This window comes from Crinia signifera, chromosome 5, assembly GCF_055691185.1.
Source record: "Crinia signifera chromosome 5, ASM5569118v1, whole genome shotgun sequence".
Taxonomy (NCBI): Eukaryota; Metazoa; Chordata; class Amphibia; order Anura; family Myobatrachidae; genus Crinia; species Crinia signifera.
Window position 1 is genome coordinate 229,561,883 of NC_139221.1, and position 12,565 is coordinate 229,574,447.

The window sequence follows — 12,565 nt, forward strand, 5'->3', positions numbered from 1 at the left end:
TACCACTCAGTGATGTGCTGCAAAATTTTGCGGGCACATTGTTAAAGTCTGAGCATTTCACTACACAGCGAAGTGCTTGAACATTACCCGGTCACAGTGGCTGCATGTGACATCACGCCACTCTAGCCCTTTCACACAAAACAGTCAGTCGCTACTCCCATTGCATCCATGTCATTCTGCTGGCTCGGAAAATGTGATCTCCCGTGCCCCATGTCTTGAAACACACGTAATAAATATTGTGCATTTATCTCTTTCAAAACTATTTTTGTACAACTTTATATGCATTTACACATGCTATATTACAACAAATAGTACAGACTGTAAGATATTGAGGTACTTGTGTATTTTGGCGGCGCCCGATTTCAGCATTGTACGATGAACGTATCGTATCGCATCGCATGCCATGTACCCGATGGCATGCAATGCGATTTTGACCCCCTATACGATGAAAAATCGTACAAGCACCCTAAAGGGTGCTTACAATGTTAAATGCACCCCCACGCCACCCCCCCCACTATAAACGTGAACCCGAAGCGTGGCGAGCGGCGGCGGTACGCGTCCTATGACCTTTTCATACCCCCACTATCCACGTCGGCGTGGAGTTGAGAATAGATTAGTATGGCGAGCGCAGCGAGCCACCGAGCCCGAAGCGTGGCGAGCCCCGCGTGGGGACGCGGATACCTTCAAAGGTAAACGCGTCCCTTCGCGGGCTTCACCGCCGCCCCTCACGTACCGCTGCGCTCGCCACGCTTCAGGTTCACGTTTATAGTGGGGGGGTGGCGTGGGGGTGCATTTAACATTGTAAGCACCCATTAGGGTGCTTAACATTGTATAAGCACCCATTAGGGTGCTTATACAATGTTTAATCGCATCGCATCGTATGGCATTGTATGCCATGTACAATGGCATACAATTTGAAAATTGTATGCCATCGTACACTAACCAACGAAATCGCGTCGCATTGCATACCATCGCATGTGTAATGGTCTGCGATGCGATGGGCGCCGCCAAAATACACAAGTACCGATATTGACTTTTAGGACTTTAACTGAATAAAAGTTAGCAGATTGGGACACCAATGGTACCGATTCGTGATGGGGATTATTTACCCTGATTTCTAAAATGGAAATGTAGATGATTATGCTACCATGCTTTACATCTACGTGCAGGGCAGCTGAATATATTTCTAACAACAAATGATAAGAATCCTTACCTAACCACAGTGAGCTTTCCATAGCACGGTATGAGCTCTCTCACTCCATAATCATTTATATTGTTGTTGTCCAGTTCCAAAGCTATTTTTTTCTGATAATGGTTCAGTATAAAGGCGATGGCCCCAGTCAGAGGAACAAGCATCACAGAAACTTAGATTAATGTAATCAGCACAAATGCCCTTGGCTGCAAGTTTCCCCACTTTCTCATTCTGAGTCTCCACTACACATCGTGCCATCCAAATGAAGTGAGTCAGTGCATGGACCCGGTTATACCCCATAAAACGTGAACAGGGCAAGTTTTTTAAGTGACATTTGACGCTCTTGAAGAGCTGTTGCTTGATTGCTTTTCTCTTGAGTTTCAGAACTAGAGGAAGTACTAGGCTCTCTAAAAGGGCTTGCTTTGGCTTGGAGAGCAGCCCACAGAGAAAAAGATTGACGAACTGCAAGTGATTGTAATTTGTGAAAGGATCGCCCGGTTTGCGCCTCTTTGTACAAAAACATGACATAAGGGAAGCTTGCGGTCCTTCATGCTGAAAATATGTACAATGGTTGAAATATTTCAGGAGATCTGTAGTGCTTGTTTGATTGTCAATTACAAGAAATAAAGCAGAAAAGAAAGACTGAAGTGTCACATGAAAAAATTCAAAAGACGCTTTGTCATCGCATTCACTGTAGTTTTTCACTGTCCTGAGGATTCCCAATTGGAGATCTTTCTCAGGAATATCAAGAGACGTGATGACGTCTTGGTCAAAAACAAACTGCGACTTGTCCATTTCACTGTAAGCTAACTTTCCAATGGACAGCAAGGAGCCCTGACAGCTTTTATAAGTCTCAAACTGACTTTTTGAGGCTTTAGCACTTAATAAGCTCAAATACACTTCAGTTATGAGTAAAAAGATATCTGTAAGTGTTACTGAACTGCTTGAAACTCTCATTCTTAAGATAAAAGTGTTCGTAAGACTTAAATATTATATAGCAAAATAAGGGGATTGAACACAAGCTGAGGATGTTGTGGTTGGCTTCCAGGTTGCTAAACACACGTCTTTGAACTTCGGGTTCTGTAAAGAACAAACCAATATATTCATTTAGGTTATCTGTAGAAAAGCCACGGAGCATTATTTTCTTACGGACAAAGTTAGCATTCACCTGACAAATTGTCCTTGCTGTTAAAATTTTCTTTGACCCCTTCAATAATTTTCCACTTAAAACTTGGGTGGAGTCAGTGGGTGACAACACTTCTGGAACATTGTTCATGTCATGTCAAAATTGGAAGGTATTTCATCAAAGCCATCAAAGGTGAACAAAACAGTTTCTGGAAAGTTAATAATATATCTAAATACTTCTTCTGGATCATGGTCCGGAGTGCAGTTGTATTTGAAGAGAAGGTCCTTCAGAGACATGGTAGTGTTCGGTTTGAAAAAGATAAATGTTCTACACCGAAACCTAAAAAAGAATTTTATACCACAATAAGATTCTCCTTTGGCCCACATATTCTGCATTTTTTGGATCAAGAGAGTTTTTCCCATGCCAGCATCACCATAGATGAAAGTAGTTTCTCCATCTTCATTGATTACCCCAGTGTCATCAAACACGGAATGTAAATCTTTTACACGTCCCATCGTTTAATTTCTAGCATTGACCAGCTCCATGATGCCATTGATGTATGTTTCCTGGAGCATCATCTCCTCCCTATGGTTGTACGAATCAACAAACCTGGACCCACTACTCAATTCTTGTTTGAGCTTCATCATATACATAGTAACTGAAAAAAAGGAAACAATAAATGATATATAATTCATATATGGATTAGGAACCACACACATGATATCAAGTAAATACTGTATCCCTCCAAATCAATAAAGAACTCAAATGAGAGTTTTTTAAACAGCAGATACAAGTGGAAGTGTACACTGGTGTTAAAAAGAAGGCATTAAAAAGATGTGTAGTAAAGTCTTATATTACTCATATTACACATATATTTTATTAGCAGGTGTCATTGAAATCCCTGGTGGGCACAATGACTTCAGGCCTCCTCGCTCTGGCAGGTATGACCCATTCCCGGCAGTACTTAAAAAACAAGCTGGTGGTAGGAGCTGAGCCGGAGCAACCACAACTGACGATTCCTACGCATGAGGAAGCAAGTGCTGGTCGGCAGCACATAGGTTCTTCCCCTTCTTCACAAAGGTGGAAGGGGATATCTCTGATATAACAGTGAGCCAATCCAATGATGCTGAGCATTGGCTAGGTGCAGAACCCATCTTTGGCTGATGGTGGTTTTCCCTAAATTGCATGCAATTACAGGTATGGTATTACTCACCGACAGTCGGGATTCTGATGGTTGTTTCTCCGACATTTGAATCCAGACTGTTAGAAGCCCGACAGGGGGCAAGTGCATTTAAGCCCCTAGCTGGCTGCGCCCTCCACCTATTCTATTCTCCCTCTATGGGGGTTGTGGACCCCCATGAAGGAAAATAACCTGTCTAAGTCAGGATTCCAATTGTGGGGCTCCTGACAGTCAGGATTCTGATGTCGGAGAAACGTGAGCCATACGGCACCCGCAATTACAGAGTTTTTAAACAGCAGCTATACATTAAAGTTTGTTATGCAGAAAAGCTAGATATATCCAGCACGTCAAGCCACTGCCCAAAACGTTTTTAGTAAATCCAGCCCATAACATTTAACAAAAAATAATTAACCCTAACAAAGAACAGCGATAAAACATAAAAAATCTTCTATTAGTACTGTAGCTAACCTTTTTGAAAATAGTTCAACATACTGTAGTTCAAAAATTGTATTTATTTATTTATTTAAATAAATTATGTTATTAATTGTCCTAATGAATATTTAGTGACCCATGGAATTTTACGTTTTCTTTTTACAAAATGTCCATTGTAACGCTATTGTACTTTAACCTCTTCAGTGTCAATCCCGAGAATTTTCCGGGCTGTGCCTCAGTGCCCAGTCTGGCAAGCCCGGAAAATTCTCGGGATTGCCACTGTTTACAGCCGGGCAGCGCTGCTGAGTTCACTCACTGAACTCCCGGCTCCCTCCCCTCTGCGGCGCCTCTGGCTCCCTCCTCCTCCCCCCTCCCCTCCGGGTTTTGTATGAAGTATAAAGGGACGCAGTGCTGGGGGGGGGGGGCGCAGGTTCGGGCAGCCGCTGAGTGACAGTTCAGTGGCGCTGCCCGGACCCAGGTAGGCGGTGGTGGGTTTTTTAAAGGGAGCGCTCCCCATAAAAAACTCGCCCAGTGGGGAGCGCTCCCAAAAAAAAACCCACCACAGAAGGGGTTAAGGGCCACCCAGATGCCACTTCAAAAAGCTGTATAAGGCACTGGAGAAAATCTTGTTGGGCTCAGGCTATATTTTAATTTATTTGCTTTCAAATATCATATGCATGGGGTAAATTTACTACCATCTTAAGCAGTGCTATTCACTAAAGGATCAATCATTTTAAATACAAAACCAGGCGTGTTTTCTATTTATTATTGTGCCTTTCAAGCCAGTGTTCAAAACCAAGATATTTGTTTAATTAATCTCTGTTTAATTACTTGGTTACAGACCCTCCTAAAAAAATGCTTGGGCACACCCTTATTTCGACCACACTTACTGTCAATCAAACTGAGACTACTGTGATCAAACTGGGAGTACAATCATGCTCCATGTGGCTGATATGCATGCGCAGTAATTTGATAAGCAGCTGAATTGCGAAGTCGCTGATCAGTGATCAACTCTGAATCAGGCCCCTAGCTTGTTCTGACAAAGAAGGACATGGCCAAGCATCTGCTCACTGAGCTAATGGTCACATGCTCAATATGTTAAATTTAACAAAAATTTTAATGTAATTTAACTCAGATTTGATAAATGAGATCAGAAGCGGGATGTAATACAGTCCGAGGTCACCGGAAGTGCAGGTTTCAGGATGAACTCGGATGTTTTTCTTTTAAAACCATCTACCAAAACCAAGGCAAACCATTGCCACTTTAAAAAGAAATTGTAGTTTGTTTGGCATCCCGCACCATCAGCAAACTTTTCCTGCCGCAGGGTTTATTACAAGACAGACATGCGACTCCGAAAAATAATCTCAAATAGACATACTAGTCATACTATGCTGCTGGAACAGATCAGACTGTGTTCAGATTCTGTTGACTTTGGCCAAGCTCCACTTATATATAAATGCACTTTGGTCTGATCTGATCTGATCTGTTTTGTTTCAAAGTAGACACCCCTTCTTTCTCTATGGTGGTTCCTCCAGAGAGATGGGCAGAATCATGGTTCATTGATAGTCCAAAATTAGAATATACAATGAAGGCATGATAATCAGTCAAGTCTAGGCAGCGAAAGGGAGATGATCCATAGATCAGAAGGCTCACTTCAATCTGCTAAAGCTGAAGGCAGCCATGTTAGCCCTCAGAGTTTTAGTTCCCAGTTATCTTTGAGAAAGTATGGTTCCAATTTATCTGGACAACAGAACTGTAGATTCTTCTCTGACCATGATGGGATGCAATCATTCTCTGTTACTGTGCACAGAAGCCCTAGGGAACCCTATGGATTAGGGATGGGCTTTTTAAAGGGCATTCACCTACAGTATACATGTCTATTTGATATCAGTTACAGTATGTACGAAAACTGACCATAGTTATGGATTGTAAGATATACATTTTATGGCATATCACGTTGGCCCTGCAGCCTATCTGATGGCCAATATATCTGCAGATATATCAAAAACACTGTGTGTTTGGGTGGTCTGCAGACCGTCTGTACACTTCTTGTAGAGACTGTTGATGAATGACATCACAAATGAGTGGGCACATGTAAATGACTGATGTCAAACAGCCAACAGGCAAGACAGCCAATTCTTCCGCCTTGCGAGTGCCTAGCATAAGATTATACTTGAAACTGGTTAATACATTCTTTTCACAGTAAACATACTTATAAAACAGGCCACAAATAAGCTGCTAGAAATTACTTTCTAGTTCTAAATAGTTGAGCTGATATGCTAAAAAAGATATGTTAACATTGACTAGTAACGAAATAAGATATTCATACCAGGGTCCTTTTTTGTAATATGCAAACTCTGCATTTGTTCTGAAGCTTGAAAATTGATTTCTTGTAACCAAGAGTTTAAATCAAAATAAGCTTCAGGCACTTTGTGAAGTATATATATGAAACATTGAGCAACCTCCTCTCCTTTACTCCCAACCAGATCCAGAATCTGACGTACCTGTAACAATAGGAAATATTTTAAATAATAAAATCATATACAGGTTGAGTATCCCATATCCGTGCATCCCTTATCCAAATTATTCCAAAAACCGTGGTTTTTGGAATCATTCGAAATTTTTTTTAACCCCCCCTAACCCTCTTTTCATACTTACCAAGTGCCAGGGCGTCCACAGCAGGCCTCCGGCATCTTCTCCAGGGTCTCCAGTGGTCCCAGGAATGAATTGCGCGAGTGTGCACACTCGCGCAATGCATTCCTGGGACCGCTGGAGACCCAGAGAAGATGCCGGAGGCCTGCTGTGGACGCCCGGGGACTGCGTGGACCCAGAGGGACCACTGGACACCATCAGGGCACATGTAAGTATGCCTAAAAAAATTATTCCAAAAACCGAAAAATTCCCCTATCCGGAATGCTCGTGGTCCCGAGCATTTCGGATAGGGGATACTCAACCTGTATGTGGCTCATTTACATTGGTCTAACTTACAAAAATGCATTTATGAACATTCAGGACATGAAACCACATCAATGAGAATTCTACATTTAGCATCTTTCAATGGAAAAACTTTGTTTTTGAAAAACACAAAAATGGCATCTTTATAATAAAATCGACTGCTGATAACAAAAAGTAATCACATTGGCATTTAATGACAGTTGGCATGAGCTCTACTTCTTATCAGTGTCAGTGATATTACCTCTGGAGAGTTTCAGCCAGGGCCGGCGCTACCCACTCAGCAGCTCCTGCAAAGCAGGGAGGCGCCATGCTGAAAAGGCGCTGTCTCCCTCCCTGCTCTGCTAAAGCTGCCTCAGCCCTCACTGTCACTGCCTCTTGAACGCCACCCGCAGCGCCTGTCTGACAGCGTGCGGCAGTATAAACAGCTGCTCCCTGCACCGCGAGTGCACACAGCCTGCACGCCGCCCACAGTGCCTGTCTGACATCAGGTGGCAGTATGGAGAGGCTGAGCAGCTCCCTGCACCGTGCACACACTGTCCTCCTCCTGCGACCTGCCCCCTCTTCCTCACGGACACTTGCGTTGAGGCATGTAGCGCTGTCTGTGAATGCATGGATGAAATGTCATGTCTGGATCCGCCCCCTACCCATTGCTCCCTGCGCCTTTAAATCAAATGACGAACAATCAGCAGCGCCGCCTCCCCTTCCTTCCCTCTTCTCAGTGTGCTGTGCCAGTGCCACTACCAGTCTTCAACACTACGCCCCCTCTATCTCCTCCCCTCTTCTTCCACCTCCTCCTTCTTTCCCCTCCTTTCCACCTCAGTCACAAGTGGGGTGTAATGGTTTTCTCAGCATCCTGCCTATGCAGATAGAAGACGAGGGACTGCACAAGAGTTAAACAGCAAAATAAAAGAGAGTCTTTTATTATACATGTTTATAACAAAATTTTTAATAATTGTAGATTTTTTTATATTAATTTAGACACTTTTTAAATAATGGGCTGGGTTATGTGCCCAAAGGTGGCCATACATGCTGCAATAGCAGCGTGCGATGCAATGTGTGCTCCTGAGGGCATCGCATTGCACAGTAGAAAAAGTATGTGCTCAGGGGCGTAACTATAGCACCGCAGCCCCCGCGACCGCGGGGGGGGGGGGGGGGGGGGGGGGGCGCTGTGCATGTGCGGGCGCCGGGGGCTGCAGTGCTATAGTTACATCCCGCTGCCCCGCCGCCATCCCCCGCAGTCTTTACCTGTCAGTGTCTTCTTCAGTACGCGCTGGTCCCGGCTCCCTTCTTCTGCTGTGAGGACCACAACAAAATGTCCTCCCAAATTTAACAGACAGTTCTCTGAAACTGTCTGCTGCATGGGGGCGGACATTTTGTGGTGGTCCTCATAGCAGAAGAAGGGAGCCGGGACCAGCACGTACTGAGCGTAGGTAAGACTGCGGGGGATGGGGGGGATTGCATGGGCGGCGAGGCGGGGGTTGGTGCGGCGGGGCAGGCAAGGGTTGGTGCGGCGGTGCGGGCGGGGGTTGGTGCGGCGGTGCGGGCGGGGGTTGGTGCGGCGGGGTGCGTGGGCGCCCTCCCTTCAACGGCGGGGGGGCGCCCAAAAGCTAGTTACGCCACTGTATGTGCTGCACATACTTTTTTTTACTGCTTTCGGATCGCATTGCACACACATTGCATGCGATCTAGCCCATAACGTATGCAATTCTCGCACCGTGTATGGGCACCTTTAGTGCCTGCAACAGTTTGCGGACACAAAATGTATGGTTTGCAGGAGGGCGCCGGACACCATAGCACCAGCCCTGGTTTCAGCACAACACATGTCCACAGTCTCTGAACACGTATTTCCCATAATTACTTATAGTCTACCTCCTTGTGATTAAAAAACAAAGTAATTCTGAGAATCCACCAATAACAATATCACAATCAATAATGTAGAACAGTATAGAAGAAACAAAAAGACCCACATTGATGCACACATCATAAAAGAACAATAGATGAGAAGACTTGAAGAATTTAAATGGCTGAAACATTCTGGCGGAGGATCAGCCGTATGTTTAGTAAAGCTGTTTTACACTATGATTTTATTCCCTTTCTTTGTCTTACAACATGTATTGGGAGCAAGTTTTTATAAATCAAACCAGACTGAAATACCTATAACTTTAAAAGTATATCAGGAGGATTAAGAAATGAAGGAGTAATTTGTCTTACCCTGTCTGCCCGTGTTGAAAATTGTAGAACAATTTCAGAATCTTCAGTGGAAAAGTAGCCATTGTTAGTTAAATTATCAAGCAAACACTGGGTATTTCTAATTAGAGTAACCAATGTCTCTCGACTTGTTGTTATTGAATAAACCAATGACTGCTGTCTAAGCTGCTGTAGTTCCATCATTCTGGTAGAACCTCACAGTTTGCTTTCCAAATATTTAGTAGGACCGTTATTGAGGGGTTCTTGCAAATCTTGCAGCCTCTGTATAGAAATCGTGAAGAAAAAAAAACAAAAACACATTTAAAAGACTTGTCATGCATTACAAAAGATGTAGAAGGAGTTTGGATTAAAACCAATCTACCGTGCGCTTATAAGCAGCTCTGAATGCCGTACTGATTATATGAAGAACCTCTTCAAAAACATACAATACCAATACAAGAACAATCAGACATCCCTGGGCGCTGGATGTAAACTCTCCTCTCTCCCTTTCCAGGGGATTTGACCCAAAAAGAGAAGGAGAAACAAAATGGTATAATACTGCAACGTTAAAGAAGTTCTATTAACCGAGATATATATGCCTCGTACCAATTAAATGTGTCTACTCAAATTAGCAGACATGTGAGCTCGATGGAGGGACTTAGTTCATCACCAAACGATCCTTTTCTTCCTTTCTCCTTTAAGGTAGTCACTCAAAAAAGGGATAGGAAAACACAATAGTGCAATACCTTTTTTTTTTTAATTTTTATAAAAACATAAAATTAAACAAGCAGAGTTTGAATCAAAGGACTCTCATCATGTGGTTTTGTCCACAAGAAATGCAGACAAAAATGCGCAAGTGTGTAACCCAAACAGGCTTCCCTGGGTGCTGGTCCACAATGGGGGTACTTAGAAAACATCCTCTGTCATCCCAAACCAGTTTGGGAGGACAGAGGACATTTTCTAATGACCCCCATTGTGGACCAGCACCCAGGGACGCCTGTTTGGGTTACACACTTGTGCATTTTTGTCTGCATTTCTTGTGGACAAAACCACATGGTGAGAGTCATTTGATTCAAACTCTGCTCGATTCAAACGCCTCCTACCCTCCCCCCAGGGGTGAAGGGGGGTTGAACTGACCTTAAATACATTACAGGACATTACACTACAACATCTCCTGCAGCGCTAATCCACGAAGGGGCGGGCCATCTCAGACGCTGGTTTCGCCAAGGGTCGGGCCGTCTCAGACGCAGATTTATTAGTGTGTACACTATCTATAGAACAGTACAGCTTGGTGGACACAGCACAATAGTAGTAAAGTACTTTACTGTAGTACCCTGTAGTACCCTGCCGTAATAACAACTCAGACGCAAAAGCGTCTCATTACTGGAACGTCTGTGCAACTGGGTCGCAAGAGCATCCGTCAGAGACGCTCCTTCGTGTCAAACAAATGCAGCGCCTCTCCGCCCGCATCAGCATGATCCTCTCCTCCAAAGAGACGGGATCATGCTCCTGCCAGTGGTGTAAGAGAGGCGCTGACTAGGCTTGCCAGGTACAATAAATTATTTACTGTAGTTCCTGTGCTTCATGCACGCGCTGCAGCACAAATTTTACGCATGCGAAAAGAGGTTTTCAAAAGTGACATCTGGTGGATGATCCCTGGTATTGCACTCATCCGGAGATGCCACGGCGAATCGCCAAGCATTTAAAATGTATTGCGATGGCGGGCGCCGTGGCCAGCCATGGCCAGCTGGCGGAACTCTCGCCATAGGTGCCAAGATGGGACCTGCCCCATCTGTATATAGAGGTAGAGGTATGTAGCGGCCCGGCACTCCAACTTTGTGGCACAAATTCCCAGGTGCCCTCCGGATGCAATGGATAGCGTGGCTGTAACTAGGTACAAACAGACAGCGGCACTCAATGGGTTTTTCAAAAAAGCGTGTATATTCTCCAACGTTTCGGGGACTAGCCCCAATGTCAAGGTGCACCTTGACAAAGGGGCTAGTCACCGAAACGTTGGAGAATATACACGTTTTTTTTTAAAAACCCATTGAGTGCCGCTCTATATATATATATATATATATATCTATATATCTATCTATCTATATATATATATATGTATATATATATATATATAGACAAAATCCGGGGGGAGCCTGGTAGGGGTTACCCCAGGAAAGGAGGTGGCACTCAGACGTCTTTTTTAGAAGATATTTATAAGGAGAAGTTGCAGATCAAAACATAGCTGTGGTCAACGTTTCGAGACTGCTGGAGTCTCGTCCTCTGGACGTGCGCTGAAAGTGCAAGGTGCAAGTGCATATAAGAAAGGGAGAATACAGAACCATTAGGCTCTCTTACCTTATAAGTGCTGCGTGTGGGTTAGAGACGCTGTTCCCCGCTGCCAGGACTGAACGTTCAGCTTCCGAGTGTGAGGCTCCGCCCATGTGTGACGCGGCCGTTGCCTAGGCACCATAGACGCTGTGTGTCTGAGATCACCGGCGTCTGGGGGAAGTACATCTTGGTAGGACCAGCTTAGAACTGCTGGAAATAAGTGAGAAAATGTGTTATGATAAACAAACTTAATAAAAAACGTGCGTGCAGCGTTTAAAACACTATGGGCAGTATTCAATGAAAAAGTTCTCCGTGCATGGAGAGCGTTTTATTTCGCTCTCCATGCACTCTCCGTGTTCCGGAGGGCTCTCTGCCACTCCTGCTCCCTCTATTCAATGTGGCTGATGCTCTCCGCCACTCGCGGAGAGTCTTAACCCCTGCAGGGAGCAGGGAGCTTTCAGGGAGCCGGAAGCAGCCAGAGAGATTAAAGTCTCCCTGGCTGCTCCAGAGGACTGTGGAGGGGAGGGGGGCTCTCCAGGACCCAGGCTGCACCCCCCTATAGCCAGCGGGGGACCCAGTATTCACTGCACCCGTTTGTGCATAGTTACGTTCGGGTGCAGTGAATATATGAATATCTAATGAGCGGCTCGAGCGCTCCGGCCCCCTGCTGGCTGCACTGTGTAAAAAAAAAAAAAAAAATTAAAAAAAATATATTTTTTTAAATTAAATATATATTCATGTGCTATAAGCACATGAATAAAAATAACATGCCCCTTCACAGAAAAAAAAACTGATTTTTTGACACCAAAATTTCTTAAAAAAACCTTTTAGTTTAAAAGTTCACATTCCAGCTCTCCATCAAAAGATGGAGAATTGCTACACGGAGAGACACGGAGAAAGTCACTTAGAAAGACGGAGAACATTTCACATTGAATAGGGTTGCTCGCTTTTGGAGAGCAAAATGCTCCGTCCAAGGCGAACAAAGCACAAATTCTCCACAAAACACGGAGAACTTTTCTCATTGAATACTGCCCTATGGCTGTGGTAACTATTTAAGGAACCACTGCATTTCATATAATTTGAGGCCATCATAGAGATGTATGTGTTACAGACTCTCTACTGGCACGGACTCAGATAGCGGGCATCTCTTGCACATTCTCTGTTC

The 12,565-nt window shown here is 44.3% G+C and overlaps 1 protein-coding gene across 1 annotated transcript; it reads right to left on the reverse strand.

Moving 5' to 3' along the window:
• Positions 1-877: 877 nt before the first annotated feature.
• LOC146079654 (nucleotide-binding oligomerization domain-containing protein 1-like) lies at positions 878-11,603 on the reverse strand. The gene is given in 7 exon segments (XM_083186341.1): positions 878-1,339; positions 1,341-2,135; positions 2,137-2,471; positions 2,474-2,976; positions 6,260-6,434; positions 9,097-9,354; positions 11,428-11,603. Coding segments are annotated over 6 exon segments (2,118 nt in total). The 5' UTR covers positions 9,277-9,354; positions 11,428-11,603; the 3' UTR covers positions 878-1,209.
• Between the last annotated feature and the right edge of the window lie 962 nt (positions 11,604-12,565).